The sequence below is a fragment of the Lithobates pipiens genome, unplaced genomic scaffold, assembly GCF_037356315.1.
Source record: "Lithobates pipiens isolate NorthernLeopardFrog02 unplaced genomic scaffold, aLitPip1_a1.2 Scaffold_16, whole genome shotgun sequence".
Lineage (NCBI taxonomy): Eukaryota > Metazoa > Chordata > Amphibia > Anura > Ranidae > Lithobates > Lithobates pipiens.
In genome coordinates this window covers 638515287-638535950 of record NW_027507748.1, presented here as the reverse complement: position 1 = coordinate 638535950, position 20664 = coordinate 638515287, and the positions used below count along the sequence as shown (strand labels likewise).

General features: G+C 45.8%; 1 protein-coding gene across 1 annotated transcript in view; it reads right to left on the bottom strand.

Moving 5' to 3' along the window:
* Positions 1–931: 931 nt before the first annotated feature.
* The window catches only part of LOC143984196 (PHD finger protein 6-like), a 238071-nt gene continuing 218338 nt past the window's right edge, over positions 932–20664 (bottom strand). The window contains exon 3 of the mRNA XM_077484489.1: positions 932–1069. Coding sequence (XP_077340615.1) covers positions 932–1069 — 138 coding nt within the window. The remainder of the gene's footprint in view (positions 1070–20664) is intronic.

The following is a 20664-nucleotide window of genomic DNA, read 5'->3' as shown; positions in this document are numbered from 1 at the left end:
CCCTATTTTGTAAATGCTATAAATTTTGCGCAACCAATCAATAAATCGCTTATTGCGATTTTTTTTTTTACCAAAAATATGTAGAAGAATACATATCAGCCTAAACTGAGGAAAACAATTTTTTTTTTTATATTTTTTTGGGGGATATTTCTTATAGCAAAAAGTAAAAAGTAATGTGTTTTTTTCAAAATTGTCGCTCTATTTTTGTTTATAGCGCAAAAAATAAAAACCGCAGGGGTGATCAAATACCACCAAAAGAAAGCTCTATTTGTGGGAAATAAAGGAAATCTATTTTGTTTGGGAGCCACGTCGCACAACTGCTCAATTGTCAGTTAAAGTGACGCAGTGCCGAATCGCAAAAAGTGGTCTGGTCTTAGCCAGCAAAATGGCTGAAAGTGGTTAAACCTGCAAGTACTTTTTACCACTACTTCTTTACACTGGCTTTTGAAATACACAATTCCAACAACATATACATTGGATGAAAGGTCTAGTACCATAAAACACTTTTTGGTAGATAAATAATGCATTTTTATACAGCATATACATTATGGTAATAAAAGGGAAATCTTCCAATGGGTACACTAGTTCTGGTGACAACCAGGGATTCACTCTATTTTGAGGGATTTCCCATCACTTCTAGCTTTGGATATTAGACTGGAAGTGAAGGGGAATCTCTTCAATGGGACACAGATGGCAAAAAACTGACAAAGGTTATAACCCTCCTTTATTGTATCCAAAATGGAAAAAAGCTACGGTAAATAGGATCAGCACTGGCTAAAGCTAAAAGCAGACACCTTCCATGTGACATTATTTAATATAGCAGAAAGGTTCCCTCAGTGGCAAGATTTACTCCTTGATAACCCTTTGCTAAGAATCCCTAAAAAGACACCCATATCATACATGGCTTAAAAAAGTTGAATATAAATGGGACTTACATATACTGCTCTTTTTCCTCATCTCTTATAATTATACCTTTGGCTTTAGTCACACATGGATAATGGTATTTTCTACTACATTCTTCCCGATCACAGCCAACAGTAGCTCCATTTCTCTTACACTTCCCACAAACCTGCAAATTGAACAGATATGTAAATATTTTAATTATTGCTCAGAAATATGCATGATGAACCCCCCCCCCCCCCCCAAAAAAAAACCCCATTAGGATACAAGTTTAAAGGCACAATGCTTGAATTTTTAGCAAAGCCTAAGTGCAGCCAAATGTAAAAACAGAAAAATAAGCACAACAGACTTAATCTGGAACTGTTATACCCGTAACAACGTCACAAAAATTATGTTCTTTAGTAAGGAACATACATTCTACATGAATAATTATGCTACCAAAATTAGAGTGTGCTGTAAATTGTCTCCAGCATTGCTCCTGTTTCTTCTTGCTAAGTGCTGCCATTTTGCTGAAGCCCAGAGCCCCTGAATAGCAGTAAAATATAAAGCAAAACTAAACACATCAGTTTAATGGTTTCAAAAAAGCAGTTACATTTCTGGAATGTCGGGATTGCTAACTATCACATTTGCTTATGTCCTCAACCAAACTGTCCAACCATCAAATAGCTTGTGTAATAACTGATTACATGTGCAGCGCCATGACAGTTGCAGATCAAACAGAGGCAGCTTCCTTGGCTGTAAAGAATAGGAGGGTTTAATTCCACTTTAAGACTGTCAGTAGATCGGCCTTTGCAAATTCAGCAGTGCCTAAAAATGGAGAGCAACTGAGCATGTGCGGAGCAGGGGGAGACAGCGTATAACTGGATTTTAAACAGTATATAGTCACTTGTTTTTAATGTTTTACATAGCTTTACCTGCAAAAGGGGCAGGCCTGAAGTCATCTTGCAGGACTTAATTTTCTGACAAAAAGTTTCACTTTAACTAAGGCCGGGCATACATAGTTCATTTTTCGGCTGGTCCTGCTGAATTTCAAACCATAAATGGGCAAGATCAACCAACTTGGGTATAAACAGTCATACCAGATTCGCTACCGATTATCGCAAGTGGCTGGTATGGCCACTAACAATAATCATTGGCTTCTCCCACCTGCACCCCCACTGGAAGAAGACAATTGCTGATTCTCCTGTCAGCACTAACTGTGTTGATGGGGGGATCGTGCAAATTTCTCTGGTTGCAGGACAGAAATTTGCACCATGTACGGCTGACCTTAAAGTCAGTAGTATGTATCCCATTTGCTGATGCCTTTTCTGTTAGTAGTTTATTGGCTACAACCTTTGCTGTGTGGCCTTAACTTGTTGGGCTTACCAGTTACCTGTTCTTCCACGTCTAGGGGTTCCCAGGGTTGATACCCAACAACTTGAACACTGACACAGATGAAGTCCTCTTTAAAAGGTTTTATTTTGTGATAATAACTTCCAAACAATACAGTCTCTTAGGCCGCGTACACACGCGGGGACTGTTCGCTCAACTTTGTTCGTCAAACAGTTTCAGCGGACAGTCCGCTCCAAATTAGCATGGACGGACATGGCCACACACGACGAACGAACAGTTTGCTGAAACCGTGCGAGATGACGTGAACGGCACGTACGACGGGACTAGAAAACGACGTCCTATACACTGCAATGCAACCTTCGGCGTATAAATTCTTTCTGAGCATGCGCGGAACTTTGTTTGACGAACAAGCCTACACACGAGGGGACTGTTCGCTGAAACAAGGTTTCAGCGGACAGTTTTTCGAAAATTCCGAAAAACCTTGTTCAGCAGACTGTTCGCTGAAACTGTCCGCTGAAAGCCCACACACGAGCGGACTGTCCGCTGAAACACTGTTCAGCGGACAAAGTTGAGCGAACAGTCCCCGCGTGTGTACGCGGCCTTAGGGAACAGAGGGCACAGGTGAAGAACTCAGGCACCTTTAACTGCAGGTCTAGCAAAGTCTCTAATTCCACCCAGAGAGTAACCACTCGCAGCTGGGTACTTCAAGGCTAAACAGATCTCTAGCCAGAGACCATAGCAGTCAGCACATTGACTCAAAAACTTGAAACAGTCCCGTGAACGTGGGCAATTTGTAACTACAGGTGAACAGGAACCTTTTCCTCAATACCTGGAATGTTTCCCATCTCCTCAATGGTACTAGAAAAGTGTGAATTTGTCAATGTCCTTCCCAACTCTGTAACCAGGTACTTCCCAGGATGCCACTTGCCGGCCCTCCTCCGAAGAGTCCTCCCCGGTCACTTCCATGAGCTGTGGTGCCTCTCCAAGCCAAGAGCACACCCGGACACCTTGAATCCTCCCTCAGTTGCTGCTCCTTGGACCAGCCGGTCCGAGACTCGGGAACAGATGGATCCCTACCCCAGACCAGACGGGTCTATCAGGGGCCTTGCACAGGAACATGTTGTGGGGTATTGAACACCCCGTGACCGGGACCCCTCATGGGGCTACCCCGGTCCTGGAACCAGACCAGACCCCACGGGTCTCACAAACTCCACTCTCGAACATGTGACCCACACCCCTTAAGTACCCCTTCCCAGACTCCTCAGTGGGTTCTGGCACTCCCACTGATTGGTTCAGAGAAGGCTGATACCTAAACATCCAACCAGACCTGGTTCTGGCCTGTCATGTGCACCTCACCATTTACATGACCAGGCAGAACTTCCAAACACAGCCTGGCCAGATTGGTGTTAAGGCCTACCTACTTAATTAACCATCAGAACCCCTACTGTTCTGTAGACATTTGCGATTAGTTTCATATGAAATCACAAATTCGTATGAATTTCCCTAAATTTGTACGTTCGGGAGGATCCGAAATATGAATTGCCATGCGTCTGAATTTTGTACGAAATACGAACTTTTGTTTACGAATTTTCGAATCAGTCGTCGTCGCATTGACGACTCATTATGCTTATTATGAGGGGCACCCACCATCCCTGTGCTATGCTGACTTCCTCCTGGGGCTGTACCCAAATTCCTGTGCTGTGCTGACATACTGAGCACAGCAGGGGTACAGCCCCAGGAGGAAGTCAGCACAGCACAGGGATAGTGGGAGCCCCTCATAATGAGCACATGAGTGCCATGCACAGCTGCTCCAGTTTTTGCCTGCTCCAGTTTTGATCCACCGCACTATACAGGGTCACCAGGGATGTGCGGGGTCACTGGAAATTGTTTGGTGTTACCACACATGTGCTCTCCGCACATCCCCAGTGACCCCAAACAGTGTGGGGGATCTGTCGAAACTGGAGCAGGCGAAAACTGGACCAGCGGTGCATGGGAGACAATCCGCTTCTCTCTTTCATTTTCAAATCTTAACAGAATGAACTGAAGAGAAGCTGATTGGCTGCCATGGGCAACTGCTCCAGATTCTGTTCGCTCCAATTTTGATCAATTTCCTTAAATGTCTTTTTATCTATTCTAGCAGTCATATGTGTAAATGATAAGAATGGGGGGGCACATCAGGGCACATTGGGGCACATCAGGGCATATTGGAGCACATTGGGGCACATCAGGGCACATCGGGACACATTGGGGAACATCAGGGCACATTGGGGAACATCAGGGCACATCAGGGCATATTGGAGCACATTGGGGCACATCAGGGCATATTGGAGCACATTGGGGAACATCAGGGCACATTGGGGAACATCAAGGCACAGCGTTTAAGAGCCAGCATGCAGAGTAGCGCAGGAAGCGCGTGTAATAAGTTCTCTCTCTGTTCCTCCCTGGTGGCCCCTCTCTCTTCTCGTCCATCCCAGATGATGTCACAAGCAAATAGGGGTAGATGAGAAGCGAGGGGGGGGGATTGTGTGGAGGGACAGGGACCAACTAAGACCAAATGGCCATCTCTGCTGCAGACAGTCGGTTCAAGGAATGTTCAGAGTGAGGGAGGGGTACCCCAGCTTTGGCAAATTGATTTTCAAAAATGCTAACTGCTCCATTAGCTGGGGGGACAACTGGGATCTTTGGGGTGACAGGATGATTCCCATCACAGAAAATACCTGCTCACTCTGGACACTTGTCGGAGAGCAGAACAGTAGCTCCTTGGCAATATCTGCGAGGGCAGGCCATTCCTCGCTCTTCTCCTGCCAAAAAAACATTGGATCTGTGGTGGGATGCACTGGTGGGGCTGACAAATAAGACATGACAACCTCCTTTGCTGATATGGGTTTCTTGGGGCACACTATGCTGGAGGTTCCCATTAGGGTGTCAAGTGCCTCAGCCAAGACAGAAGATGCTCCGCTGGCAGGAGCTCTGCTCACTTCACTAGATGATGCATGGGAGAGGGGGTCTTCAATATCTTCTTCCTCCTCTTCCTCTTCTCCCAGCCTTACCATCTACCTTTCCCTCTGACACACCCTGTCGATTAGTCTGTCCCGCCATGTTGTCAGAGCACTACACTGCACAGCCATTTTGCCCTTGATACGAGGGTCACACATGGCAGCCAGCATCAGTTCTGGGCAAGAGGCGGTCAACTCCTGCGTGTGCCTGCCCAACTCCATCAGAAATGTGTTTAGCAGAGCCAACACATCAGGTTGAGGGCCACCACCAGGCAAAGGTTCCTCAGCTGACTTGAACCGATCCAATTTGCTCTGAAGGTGGTTGAAGAGTGGGAGCACATGACCAATGCTGGCATCCTCGTGGCTTAGGTGTTCTGTGACAGAGAGGAAAGGTTTGAGGACTGCCACAATCTTCCCAATTATGGCCCAGTCCTCCCTGCCTAAAGGTCTCTCTATGCCAATGTTATGATCACAGGCCATGGCATGGAGAGCCTTCTGCTGCTCAAGGATGCGTTCCAGCATTGCTAGGGTTGAATTCTACCTAGTCCCCACATCCTGTTTTAGGCAATGTTCTGGGAGGCTTGCCTTCCTCTGTTCCACCCTGAGGAGGTGGCTGTCCCTCACACTCCGATGGAAGTGGCCAGCCATCTTTCGACAAGAGTCCACCACTTTGGACAGCCTTCCATCGCCACCAGAAATGGTCTCCACCAACCGAAAACTGTCAGTTACCACCTGGTGGAGAAGGTGGGCTGAGCAGTGCACACCCACAAAGCTGCCATCCCTTACAGCCTTGACCATGTTGCTGCCTCCATCAGTGACAACATAGCTAATCCAGTAGTTCCTGCCTGTCTGCCTGTCTAAACCACTGCAACAACATTTTCTGCAGATATTTAAATCAAAGAAACAATCAGCGCTCACATGTATCAAAAGAACAAATTATTGCAAGCTGGACACCTCAAGGAGCAATACACAAAACACCTTACTGGCACATTAAATTATACAAATGGTGCAGCGCAAAATACAAAAGTCCACATATATTGGTCTTGTATGACAGCAAAAAAGCGTGTAGAAAGAAGACACCACGTGGGGAGACAGCTTTTCGCTTGTATGTGACCACTCCTTCCACCAGTAGGAATAAACTCTTACCAGCTGGGATGGACCTCTGAAATCTCAGATGGTCAAAAGCGCAGATTCACATTCGAGGTGTGCAGGTGCCCCTGTTTGTCAACTGCTGACGAGGATCCAGATGTATGAACTACATCATGGGACACCTTGGCCTGCCACCAATGTGCCGTCAGGGACAGGAAGGCATGCTGGGCACTACACGCACTCCACAGGTCAGTGGTCAGGTGCACTGCCTGTCCACCTGCCCTTCCAATCTCCTCCTTGAGCACCCCGACGCAAGACCTGTATAAGGCTGGCACCACAGTTTGGCTGAAGGTCTTACGTGCTTGCATCAATTGCTTGAAGGGCTCACCTTCCACCATGTTGAAAGGTGCTCCTCCAACTGCAATGAGCTGGCCAATCAGGCGTGTTATTTTAAGCACCTGCGCCCGAGACATACCCTTACTCTGAAAGCCACCAAAATCTTCCAGGGTGGCCTGGCTGGTATGGATTGGATGCGGGATGGTAACAGCATTCTTTTCTGCCTTATACTGGCTGGTGGTGCTGGCAGTCATGTTGGCTGTGGCAGTGCCACTATTGGTTCCCCTTTTGGTGTTTTGAGGAGTGGCCGTAATACTTCTCTCCCCTAACAGCACTGCATGGTGGTGCACACGCATGTGCTGGTTATTACTGAGATGCCCTATGTCTCGGCCCCGGCTGACCTCCTTGCCACAGTGATTGCATTTGGCCTTCTGACCAACACCAATTCTTTTAAAATGCTGCCAAATGCTGGAACGGCAGCCATCACCTCGGACACTGCCTGACGGAATCCCTTCCACTGCAGTGGACACACTCTCTTTCTGAGGTTCGGCAGGAGCAGGAGGAAGAGACCTGAACATCCCAGGTATTTTGGGTGCTGTGATGGATTGAGGCCTAATGGTTGCATTGGCCCATTCTGATGCTGCAGGCTTAGAAAGCACTTGGGCAGGGGTCTTTTCAGGAGAGAAAAGTAGTGGGGACTGAGGGGAGATACTTTCTGGGCTGTCGGTGGGGCCAACATGGGTAGAGGGCTGGAAATTAAATTTGTCTACAACAATGTCAAGAAAGCCTGCTTCCACCTCTTTCACGTTGCCAAGGAAACAGTGATCATTAGAAGCAGTAAACTCTGTCTCTTTGCTGAAAACTGCCAAGCTCCCTGTAGTGCTGATGGTGATGGCTCTGGCAGCAATGGTGGCGGTGACATCATCATGAGCCTCTGCCTCCTGACATGTTTCCTGCTGCATGGCCAGGATCTCCAGCTTTGGCTCTTTGGCCTGCCCTCTTCCATAAAAGGTATCAATGGGCAGCATGCTACCAGCAGCAGTGGCAGAGGTGGTAGCGCCACTTTTGCTATGAATTGTGCTGCTGGTTCTAGGAGGTAAATCCTGGAACAGCTGGCGACGTGCAAATGTCTGCTGTTTGCCAGGCTCTTTACCATCAGCAGTCTTCACTCCCATTCGCCTCAGCTTTATGGGAGGTGAGCTGAGCTCAGAGGGCGCAGAGACAGAACATCCCACCTGCTGCCCATGTACACAGCTCATAGCTCTCCCTCTCCCAGCAGCACTCTTACTGCTTTTTTGGCCTTGTTTGCTGCTAATTTTTCCTTTAAAAGTTAGAAAAATGTAGACAAAAAAAAATATGATTTTTGATTGCAGCCAACTAACACCAAAATCACCAAATGTACAAAAAGATATTATACCAACAGAAAATATCAAAATATTAACTAAATGAAACAAGAAATGAAAAAAAAAAAATGAACTCTCAAAACCAACCAAAAAACAAATAAAACCAGAAACTAAAACAGATGATACACTCGCAAACTACAACAGATATAAACTAAAACGAACAATGAAAAACTAAGGATTGCAAAGATATTCGCTCAGATGCACAGACAAATAATTGTGTGATCTGCTCCACTACACTAACAAACCCACAAAGGGAAGTCAATGATCAGGCCTGCCCTGTAGGCCTCAGCATCAGAAGAAAACTTCTGATTGGTCAACCAATAACATGTTGTTCTCTAGTAACGAAATTTGGACCGAAAAGTGAACGCATATAAAGAAAATTCGTATTTCGGATAGGAAATTCTTCAACGGAATTTCGTATTTCGGATAAAAACCAAACTTCTATCAGCATCGACTGTCATATTGATCTATATTTTTGCCTTTAAATTCATCGTAAAGAACGTTCGTACAAGTTAACGAACCTAACGACAATTCGTATTTCGTATGAATTTAAATTGAATTTCGGACTTGCTCCAGCTTGTTCCATGATGGTGGCCTGCATGTGGATTTTGTGAACACAAGTGGATTTTTGAACTAAAGTTAATAACCAGGAGTTGAAAACAGGAGTTTAGACAGGAGTATCTAACCTCTATCCTACCTCCATCCTCCCCTCCATTTTAAAGATCCCACTGCAAGGGGAAACCTGACAGCTCTCCAGAAACGTCAGGCTGACAGCAAGCCAGATTCACCGGAACCAGAGTGTTTAACGGGGACCACCGCAGCCAGGCAAGTTTGCACCTCCACTCCCCCCCCCTAGTGATTGTTCCAGGGACTCCGTCCGACTGCCTACAGGGGGTCAGGAAGGAATTTTTGCCCCACTGGTGCGTTTGGCTGCTACTGCCAGGGTTTTTTTTCACCTTCCTCTGGAACAATCTGGAACAACCGTAGGTTAGCATACCCCTACCTCCGGCCTCCATTCCATTTTTCACGCTATCCTAGGACAACTACTCCAGATCACAGCCAGACTTCTTTTCTGAGCGCAGACCGGAACAGCCAGCAACCGAATACAACTCCTTCCGCATCCATATAGGCATCCCCTGATCAACTTGCGCGCTAACAGCCTCAAGCACGGCGGCAAGTCTGATACCTAGCCCCTCCTCAGGATTAATACCCTGATCAGGATCATCATCTTAGGCCCATAGTACCATCAACAGCATCCACAAACCATGTGCTACTTCAAATACTCAGCTGAAGTTCTGCACAAACTAAGGAACATCAACACCACATTGCCATCTTCCATACAAAAAATACTTCAAAGAGAACAACTATTAAAAACCGGACGACAAGCAGCTCCCAACCACAGGAAGACATCTACTCGACCACTACAATTAGATTGCACCTTGATTAACGCCAAGTCTGCAGTCAAACATAGACTGGAAGTACACGACTTCATCATCAAGAACAATGTAGACTGCCTCTTCATCAACGAAAGCTGGTTAACGTCTGACTGCAACACCATCCTCATTGAATTGGTGCCGGAAAACTACAGGATCCTAACCGAACACCGGATAGGGAAAAAAGGAGGAGGCCTAGCAGTGATCTTTAAAGGTCACCTGGATCTCACTAAACCATCATCTCAGAACCCAGTGCCTTTTATGGAAACCCTGACGCTACATCTTCAACCAACACCCCTTGACACCACTCATATTCTACTGTGCTACAGACCACCGGGACCAAAGTCCAATCTTCTTTCACCCCTCACGGAATCCTTTGCAATGCACACCCTAAAATTAAAAAATTTCCTGGCACTCGGAGATTTCAACCTTTGGGCAAACGAGCCCATTGCTACTGCCTGCATCAATCAACTAGAAGAACTGGGTCTCCAGCAACTGATAAAGACTCCCACGCATGGGTCAGGACACACCCTGGACCTCATTTTCAAACAGAACATTGACGTCAACATACTTGACAACATAACATTGCCATGGACGGATCACCCCGCCATCAAATTCAAAATAGCTACCAACTTTACCAACGAAAAACGGAATCCTGTAACAACAACGCACTGGACCAGATCACATAAAAAACTGTACTCTGAATCCTTCAAATCCACTCTGTCCAACAAGATAACTACAATAACCTTAAACCACTCTACGGAGGAAACACTCAACACCCTGAACAGGGCATTGCTGCAATCAGCAGACTCGGTAGCACCAAAACGCAGGGATCTCATCAGGAAGAAGAACTCTGGATGGTTTAATAGCTCCCTCGCTGTATTAAAGCAAGAACGCAGAAGAGCGGAAAGAACATGGAGAAGAAATACCACAGAGGAAAACCACTTTAACTACAAAGCCAAAAAGGACCACTTCTCATATACAATCTCATCGGCCACAAACCAACCACGGGAACTGTTTAAACTGGTTAATCGATCAATGAATCCGGTGTGCCTAGAACCCCCAGAAAGTGAATCCCAGGATTACTGTGACAAACTGTCAAATTTTTTCATCGATAAAGTCAAAACCATCAGGGAAACAATTTGTCAGAAGAAAACATCCAACCTCAGCCAGCAAATACATAAAGAGGATGTCTGCACCACCGAAATTTTCACTATCCCCAATTACCATAGACACAGCAAAAAACATCATTAATAAACTGCGTGACAGTACCTCACCTATTGACCTCATCCCCACAAAACTACTGAAAGAATGCTCCGACATCTTCTGTGGGCCTTTTGGGACAGCAGTTGTCTCTTAATTGAGAATTCCTATCTGCATTTATATACAGGCATTTGCTCAAGCCTGCAGCAGAGAAATCAGCTATATCTATTTTTCACTAAGGCTACTTTCACACTGGGGCGGGCAGGTGCCGGCGGTAAAGCGGCACTATATTTAGTTTACAAGTGTGAAAGGGGCCTTAGCCTTATCCTTTTTTTCTCTCTCCTGTCATCTATTCTCTCTCACTTTCCTATTTTTGCATTCCTCCCTCTCTTTTTCGATTTCCTCCTCCCCCACCACCTTCCCCTCCTTGTGATATTGTACCTTCATTCCTGGTTGCTATAGTGGTCAGCATGCACCTTGTGCAGACTCTTCTGAGTCCCTCAGTGTCTTCCTGTCTGCTCTGCGCATGCATGGATGTCATGACCTGGCTCAGTGGGCCGAGTTGAGTCGGGCGGGCTGCATAGATCCTAGTGCCGCTGGCCGTGCTTGCATGGTCTGGCTTGAGGTTGTGGCGGCCATCTTGAATAGGGAACATTTTTACACTTTTTGCGCTTGTTTGTCAAAATCCTTTTTTTAGAGGGTTGTATCTTCCACAGATGTCCCTCCCCTTTCCATTGTTTATTACTGGGGGTTTTCAGCATGGCATCCTGTTGTCATCTGAGTAGGTTGCCTATGCGGCGAGCTCCTGGAGGAGAACCTGTTTTTTGCCAATGGTAAATGTAATTTATTTCCTTATTTTTACTCAGGAATACTGTTTCCTTGTTCCAGCTGAAATACCAGTCGATTTATCTTTATCCCTTTATCTTTTTTTAGCTGCTTTTTCTGTCTGCTGACTAAAATAAGCAGTATGCCACACAAGACCCTCTCCAACATTTAAGGTAGGGACCGTCATCCAGGTGAGTAAAAAAAAAGAGAGCACTTATGCTGGTACATTTATGTATTTCAGCCTTGTACACCAGAAAAAGTCCAAGCGGACATCAAGGCGACAAACAAACCTATGAAGGCCCCAACCAGGGCCCCATCCAGATCAGGATACCATGCAAGAGGCGAGGGTTCACAAGTGAAAAGACATAGTTCTTCACATTCACCAACTCTCAAATCCCTAAATGCCGAGCATGCGGGGCCACCCCATTACCAACCAATTGGTCTGCAAAAGCTGTTTTAGAGTCCATGCAGCAGAAAGAGAGTCAGAGGGTTAACAGGTAAGCTGTCCTACTCAAAAGTTGGGCAGGGGTTACATAGTGGAATGAGCAACAGCAGTTCCATTGCAGTAATTAGCTCAACCTCCTCCAGAGAAGTTAACTCTTTCTGGCCCATCCTTGAGAGAATCCTCTCACCACACAGCAAGGATCTCTCCTAGACATCTGGATGATAGTTAGCCATCTGAGGATAACTCAGAAGAGCTTGGCCCTCAGAATTCAACCTTTTCCTAGTTCAGCCCTATGTTCAAGCTGTAAAGCCAGCTATTGGCTGGGGGGGAAGCCGGCACTACATCTGAGAAGTCAAAGATGTACTTCCCATTTCTGAAGAAGTAAGTTTCCTTCTTTCGGCTTGGTTTTCACTAGAGTGACTTGTCATGCGACTTGGGACTGCAAAGTCGCATGATAGGTTGTTCCCCATGATTTCCAATAAGTACAGTTCATATCTGTGTGACTCTCATCACGGCAACATAAAAATAGTCCCTGCACTACTTTGGCCCCACTTTGATGGGACTTGAGGTCCATAGACCTCAAGAATACACAGGCATTGTTTCAAATCACATCAAAATTGTGGCAAAAATGCACAACTTTCAGGTCTCAATAGTGGAAACATAGGCTTACTCTGATGGATGATGTCAGAGACATTATTCCTCTCAATTGCCTAGGAAAACTTTATCCACAATATTCTGCAATGCCAGACGGTCCACGGGAGGTAGACAAGGCAGTGGTTTGTATAACAAAGAATTTAATCTCACCATTCGATGATACAGCCTCCATTGAGGATCCTTTTAGACAGATGAATAGTCCCCAACTTAAAGGAGCTTACCAAATGGCAGCTAAACGCCTGGAAGTCAGCAATTGCCTTTTCATTTTTATCCGAAGCCCAGCGAGCATGGACCAAAAACATGGAAACAGTGATTCATCAAAATGTCTTGAGGGTAAATATAGTCAAGGCTCTCAGCAGACCGGTGAGAGGGCGATTGATACAATTCGATACTATATGGGTATTGTGGTCAGAACTACGGGCAGCTGACACTATGTCAAAACAAAATTAGTATAAATACAGTTTTTTTTATGGTAAATCATTCTTTTAAAGAAAGGTTACAGAAAGCCATTTCCCGCCTCACAGGGGGAAAGTCAGAACAGCAGAATTAGATGTAACCGGGGATTCAGGGATGCTTACTTGCACGCACCCATACTACAACTGTTACAGAAGTACCTGAGATTTTTGGTCAATCAGGTCCATCTACAATTCCAGAGTCTCCTCTTTGGATCCTGTACTTCCCTCAGAGCCTTCTGTTCACTATCCAAGCTTCTTTAGGAGAACTGGGTCTCAGTTCTTATCACTAACAAGATCATATCCTCCTTTTATCAAAAGATCCAGCCCAGTTAGTGTTACACAAGTGGATGCTTTGGCTGACACTCTTAAGATACGGTTGGATGGTAAATCATCAAACGAGTTATCTTTTCTCCAGTTTAGGCGTCTTATTCAACACCGCAAAAGGGACAGTGTCCCTGCCATCTCAGAAAGTGTGGGTGATCATTCAGAAAATAAGGAGAGTGAGGACATGGTCCTACATAATAGCCCCAAAGCTAACTCAACCTAATAGGGATTTTTGTCTATTTGTATCCAGATGGTCCCATGGACACGTGGATACCTCAGGCATATTTATCTAGAATTTCTGAAGCAATGGAGCAAACCGTCTATCCCAGTCCATACATCAAGCAAGTTTGATGCACAGGGGTCTGCACTAGTGGACAAAGAGGGGGATGCCTGTAAAGCCACGTCCATTAACCTCTTCAGCCCCAGAAGGATTTGCCCCCTTCCTGACCAGGCCATTTGTTGCGATACGGAACTGCGTCACTTTAACTGACAATTGTGCGGTCATACAATGTTGTACCCAAACAACATTTATGTCCTTTTTTTCTCCATAAATATAGCTTTATTTTGGAGGTATTTGATCACCTCTGCGTTTTTTATTTTTTCCGCTTTAAACAAAAAAAAAGTGACAATTTTGAAAAAAAAACAATATTGTGTACTTTTTGCTATAATAAATATCCCCAAAATATTTTTGGTAAAAAAAAAAAGGCAATAAGCGAATATTGATTGGTTTGCGCAAATATTATAATGTCTACAAAATAGGGATAGATTTATGGCATTTCTTTTATTATTATTATTATTTTTTTTACCAGTAATGGCAGTGATCTTCAATTTTTATCGGGACTGCAACATTGCGAAGGACACATCGCACAGTTTTGACAGGTTTTTGGGACCAGTGACCAGAGCTAAAATAGCCACTGTATAAATGTCACTGGCAGGGAAGGGGTTAACACTAGGGGCAATCAAGGGGTTAACCGTGTTCCCTATGTGTGTTTCCAACTGTGGGGGGAATTTGGGGGGAATGTGGCTTACTTAGTAGGAACACACAATCTCTCTCCTCTCCCCCTGACAGAACTGGGATTTGTGTTTACACACACAGATCCTGGTTCTTGCTCTGTCACGAGAGATTGAAAGTGCCTGGCGGGCCCCGCGCCCACTGGGCAAGCACATCAGCTCTGGGGACATGCTGCGGGCATGCGTGCGTGCCTCCTACAGCGTCTTAAAGAGCCGACGTACAGCTACAATGGCTTGCGCAGCTGTGCCAACCTAACTGTTGCAACTGGTCGGGAAGTGGTTAAGGCATGTCTTCTGGACCACAGTTACCAATGCAATAGGCTAGGAAGCACATTGCAACCAGATGCTAGTTCAAGAGAGATGGGCGTTTAATGCGGCAGACATCATCGCAAATATCTTGTAAATCCAGGCGGGGTTTATCTCACATCGACAGCATTTGCTCTCTCAGATCAAGGACAAATCCATTTTGATTCAGATAGACAATAGAACTGCAATATAATGCATACATCACCAAGGCGGAACCCACAACAGTTTCTTACTAAGAGAAGTGAAACCCATCTCATGGACTCTGAAGGACCTAAAAGTATTCTATCTTCCCGCCCACTTAAATACAAACGCCAATCACCTATCCAAAGGATTCCTGGATCCCAACAAATAGTCCCTACAACCAAAGTTATTCAGTTGGATTGTGGGCCAGTGGACCTTTCCTGAACTGCATTCTTTTGCTACAGCAAGCAATACCAAGCTGTGAATGTTTGTTTCACATCTACCTCACCCTTGGGCAGAAGCAATAGATACCATCAAGTCCTTGGGTATACAATCTAATTTAAGTCTCCTCTGGCCTCCTACCTTGAAATTTCTCTTGAGACTTACAATATCAACAATAACAGTGATAACAGTCCTGCCATATTTGCAGGGAGATCCATGATTCCCTAGGGCAATATATCTTAGTGTCCAGCCTCCAGTAAATATTCCTCTGATACCCTTTCTTCTGGTTCAAGGAATCACACCCATCAGAATCCTCCTAGCTTGAACCTGAGGCTTTAAAGAGGAAGTAAACCCTGATGGGTTTTACTTCCTCTTTGTTTCCCAGCAAAGGTAATGGGCTACTATGCATCATATAGAGAGGATGAGGATGCTGGGACTGTGACATCATAATGGGCGGGGACATCACCCGGCGATGTCCCTATATAAGTCGCCGCATGCCGCATCCCTGTCATTGTGGCCAGAGACAGCGTCAAGTCAACAGCTCAAGAAGAGAAGGAGAGAAGAACAGAAGTCGGTGACGACGAAGACAGCGGCAACAGCGGTGATAGAAGACTGGGCCACCGCTTGTAAAAGAGCTAGAAGAAGATGTCGAGGTCCAGCAAGAAGAACCGAAGAGGGGGACAAGACACCCAAAGTCAGAAGAAGACCCCGAGCGGCCACAAAGAAGAAAGCTCCTCCGCTAGTAAAAGAGCTAGTAAAAGAGCAGAAGATAGCGGAGTCCGCGGAGAAGACCCCCCAAGATGGAAGACCCCCGTAGCTGTGCAATAAATTATTTTTAACTCTTGTGTGTTGTGTTTTTTTTTTTTTTAAATTTCACAAGTGAATTGTACCCCATACCCATTCACATGGGGGGGGGGCGGGATCCGGGGGCCCCCTTATTAAAGGGGCTCCCGGATTCCGATAAGCCCCCCGCCCGCAGACCCGGACAATCAACGGCCAGGGTTGTCGGGAAGAGGCTCTTGTCCTCATCAACATGGGGACAAGGTGCTTTGGAGTGGTGGGGCCGCGAGGCCCCCCTTCCCCAAAGCACCCCCCCATGTTGAGGGCACTCAGCCTGGTACGGCTCGGGGGGGGGGGGCGCTCGCTCGTCCCCACCCCCTTTCCTGACCGGCTGGGTAGCACGCTCGGATAAGGGTCTCATATGGAACTAGGGGGGCCCCCACGCTGTTTTTTCTGCGTAGGGCTTCCCCTTTAACTCCATACCAGGTGACGGGGCCAGCGACGCTTCCTTCGCTAGTCCCGGCTACCTGGAGCCGCGTTCAAAATGAACGGACTTTCCTCCGTGTGTGTGGGCAAGTCCGTTCATTTCAAAAGTACGGCACATAGTCTGCCACAAAAGTACCATGTGTGGGCAGGTACGCTCGTTCAGACAGTCCGCCGGTTTGTCCGCCAGACTAAGTCCGCCGGATAGTCTGATGGTGTGTACGCGACATAAGGGTTTACAACCACTTTAATAAAAAGCCCTTGTACACACGATCAGAGATTCAGACGGAATGTGTCCGATCGGAGCGTTTTGTCGGATATTCCGACTGTGTGTGGTCTGCATCGGACTGTTTCTGTCGGAATATCCGTCGGACCAAATTTTCCAACTTGCCAGAAATATTTTCCGACAAAATGTTCCGATCGGACATACTCTGATCATGTGTAGAGAATTCCGATCGGACAAAGTGCCACGCATGCTCAGATCAAATTCCTACATCAAAGCTATTGGCTACTAGCCTGAACTAGTCCCATCATAACGAAATTACGTCATCACGTTATGTACAATCGGATTTTCCGACAACTTTGTCCGACCGTGTGTATGCAACAGTTTCAGACAAGATGCGATGGATTTGGTTGTCGGAATCTCCGACCGTGTGTACAAGGGCTTAGGATGTTCCTCCAGAGTTGTTTCAACTCTGCTCAAAGCGCAGGAGCCTTCAGCGAACAATACGTATGACAAGGTTTGGAATAAGTTTATATTTATCGCTAATGGCAAAACTTCAACCCTGATGTACCCTCTTCCTCCCAACTCCTTGACTTTCTGCACACAGACGTGATTTAGGATTAGAATTAAGCAATTTAAAAGTACAGCTGGTGGCAATCTCTGCTGTGACCACAAGAGACGGGCCGAATATCCTTTAATAATCAAATTCTTCAAGGCCGTCAAGAAAATAATCCCACCCATTAAAACAAATCTTTCTCACTTTGGATCTCTCTATCGGTCTGGAGCCCTTATCCAAACAGCCTTTTGCCCCATCTGATTCAGCATCCTTATGGAATCTCACTTGGAAACAACTTTTTTCTGTGGCAATGGCATCGGGCTAGGGAGTATCAGAACTTCAGGATCTGGGATTAGAAGACAATATAATTATTTTTTGTCCTCGGGTGGAACTTAGAACGGTACATGGTAAGTTCTCCCCTTCCTCTACTATCTCCAAGCCTTGGGCCCTGCCAATCTTTTCAGATCCAATTTCGACCTTCTTCAGGAAGACGATATTACTTATGTACTAAGACACTATCTTAGTACATAAGTACATAAGTACAGGCCATTTTTTTGTGATACAGCACTGTGTTTCTTTAACTGACAATTGCGCGGTCGTGTGAAGTTGTACCCAAACAAAATAGTGGATTCATGGCATTTTTCTTCTTTTTTTTACTAGTAATGGCAGCGATTTTTATCGGGTCTGTGATATTGCGGCAGACATATCGGACACCTTTGACACATTTTAAGGACCATTGACAATTATACAGCGATCAGTGCTATAAAAATGCACTGATTACTGTATAAATGTCACTGGCAGGGGGTTAACGGTGTTCCCTAGGTGTGTTCTAACTGTGTTCTAGCTGTAGGGGGATGGGACTGTCTAGGAGGAGAGAGAGATCGATGTTTAACACATGATCTGTCTACTCCCCTGAAAGAACCAGGATCTGTGTGTTTACACACACAGATCCCAGTTCTCGCTCTGTCAAGAGTGATCGTGGGAGCCCGCGCCCCTAGTGACCAAAAGGCGAAGCCACATAAGGTAGCGGTGGCTGGTCAGAAAGCGGTTAAAATACCTCATGGGACATGTGGTTCTGCGGCACCTGGGAAGCCATAGTTTGCAGATCCCTGCTCTAGTACAATAGTTTCATGGATAATCAAATTGGTTAAGAAGGCATACAGGGCTAGGCTAACTCTTCAGTTGGACTGTATGCCACCCGGTTGTTTTCTGCTTCTTGGACAGCCAGAGCAGACATATCCATCAAACCGATCTAAAGGGTGGCATCATGATCATCCCAACATGCCTTTACGAGATGTTACAGAGTAGACCTGGCAACTTTCTCATCTGTAGAAACTGGCAGACAGGCTATCAAGCCGGCATTTTCTTGGTGCCTATCCATGGGTGCATACAATCCCACCCTCGGTATACTATATTACATAGAATGCTGGGAGTCCACTTATCTTTTCTTTTATAATATTCACTGGTCCTGAGGGAGGAGCCAAGGCAGAGCTTGTCACAGGTGTGCTACCATGGATAGACACCAGGAAAAGAAAATTATGGTAAGTATGAAACGATTTTCTTTCTTCTTTTTTTTTGGATAGAGCAGGGGAAGGTTATAACCCCTGTCAAAAATGTTATTCGCCATCTGTGTCCCATCACAGAGATTTCCCTTCACTTCCTGTCCCATAGCCAAACAGCAGGAAGTGAGAGGAAATCCCTCCAAATTAAGAGAATTCCTTGGGGACCTCCCAGGTTTCCAGAACTAGTGTCCCCATTGGAAGATTTACCCTCTATTACGTTTCTGGGGACAAGCCAAAATTTGCCATTTTCTTTTACTTTCACTTTCAATGATAAACAGGACAAACAGAGAGGGTGAATCTCTCTAATGGAGGTACAGACAGAAATACAAACCTGACAAGCATTCTAATCTCTCTGCAATCTGTCTAAAACAACAAAAAAAGTTTTACCTTTAGTTATACTTTAAATGAATTCAGCTTTAGGCTCTTCAAAATGGTCACCTCCCAAGAAGAAAAAATTAAAGAAGCGCCATAGAGTCCAGTCTTATAAATAAGACTTGCATAAATCAGTAATAACAATAAACTATTTTATCCTGAGCCACTATGGGCTTCAAATTGGAGTACTTGGCAGACCCCTGACAAGTGCTCCTCAACTGCTGGGTTTCAAAGTGTGTGTTGAGCCAACAGTTTGGTGTGCATTTGCCTTTGGCCACTCCTGTTGGCCTAATCAGTAGACATGTGCATTTGTTTTCATCCGAATGCATTTTTGTCCAAATTTCAGGTATTTTTGTTATCGTTTGAAAGCACAGAGTTCAAAAAATGAAAGCTCTGACATAAATAAATGCTTTTTCTTGATCATACATCACAGGACACAGGAGCTTCATTACATAGTGGGTTATATACAGTAGGCACCTCTGGTGATTGGACACTGGTTAACCCCAATTAAAGGAGAATTCCTCCCCTATATAACCCCTCCCATATGGGAGGCACCTCAGTTTTTTCGCCAGTGTCTATGATAGTTGGTCACGTAAAACTTTAGCTCTGTGCAGGTCCCTGCGGGGGCCTAAGAGCTACAACAGACCGGATCCATACCTTGGGCCGATATTTGACTCCCAAGATGGTATGGTACCCGGGCCTCGTCAGCCGAAGAAACGAGGTTTAGCCTGTAAGTCCTCTCCTATTGGAAGACTGGGCTCTGGGAAAACCAGACTTGGTGTACTGTTTATACAGAGCGCACGAAAGTTTCTGTCAGAGTCTTTTACATGGTCCAGGTAGGAGGCTCTTCTGAGAAAGGGCCCCAGATAAACCTGAAGGTTGGCTAACACTGCCCGCTGTGATGGGTGAAGGCTGGAATTTGTCTGTTTCAGCAATTCCTGCGGCGAGGACAGGTAAGGGAAGTTAATCCTATATATATAATTATATGATGGATTTCTTCATTGTGAGTAGTTGTATGTCTTACCTGGTTTCCACTACTAGAGGGAATAAGAGCAGCCTGATGCATACTTACATGCCTTTCAGTACACACGCTCAGTGAAGCCTGGTTCTCCAGCTGTCTCACGTCTCCACTGCAGGCCCTGCCACAACAAGGGTCCCACGTAGTCTGGAGGTCCCACGCAGCTCCGGTGGAGTTCTCCTTTCCCCCCCCTGGATCCCGCAGTCCTCGTGCACACGTGCTGGGTGCGTTCCCAGCCTAATGGAGGAGGGGGGAGTGTGGTTGTGAGCCGTGCACGTCAGTGTGCATGGTGCTGTACTGCGCAGGCACCAGGTGGCAGATTTAAAAAGCCCAGAGCGTCAGGGGGCTGTAAGTGGAGACACAGGAGCTGTTGGCAGTAAACATTCGTGGGGATTGGATCCAGGCAAACCTTAGACACCTACTCAGCATCAGGTTGTGCAGTTTAAAGCGGGAGTCCGCTGGGACTCCGCGTTTTTTTTTTTTTTAAAAGCCAGCAGCTACAAATACTGCAGCTGCTGACTTTTAAAATAGTGACACTTACCTGTCCAGCGCGCCC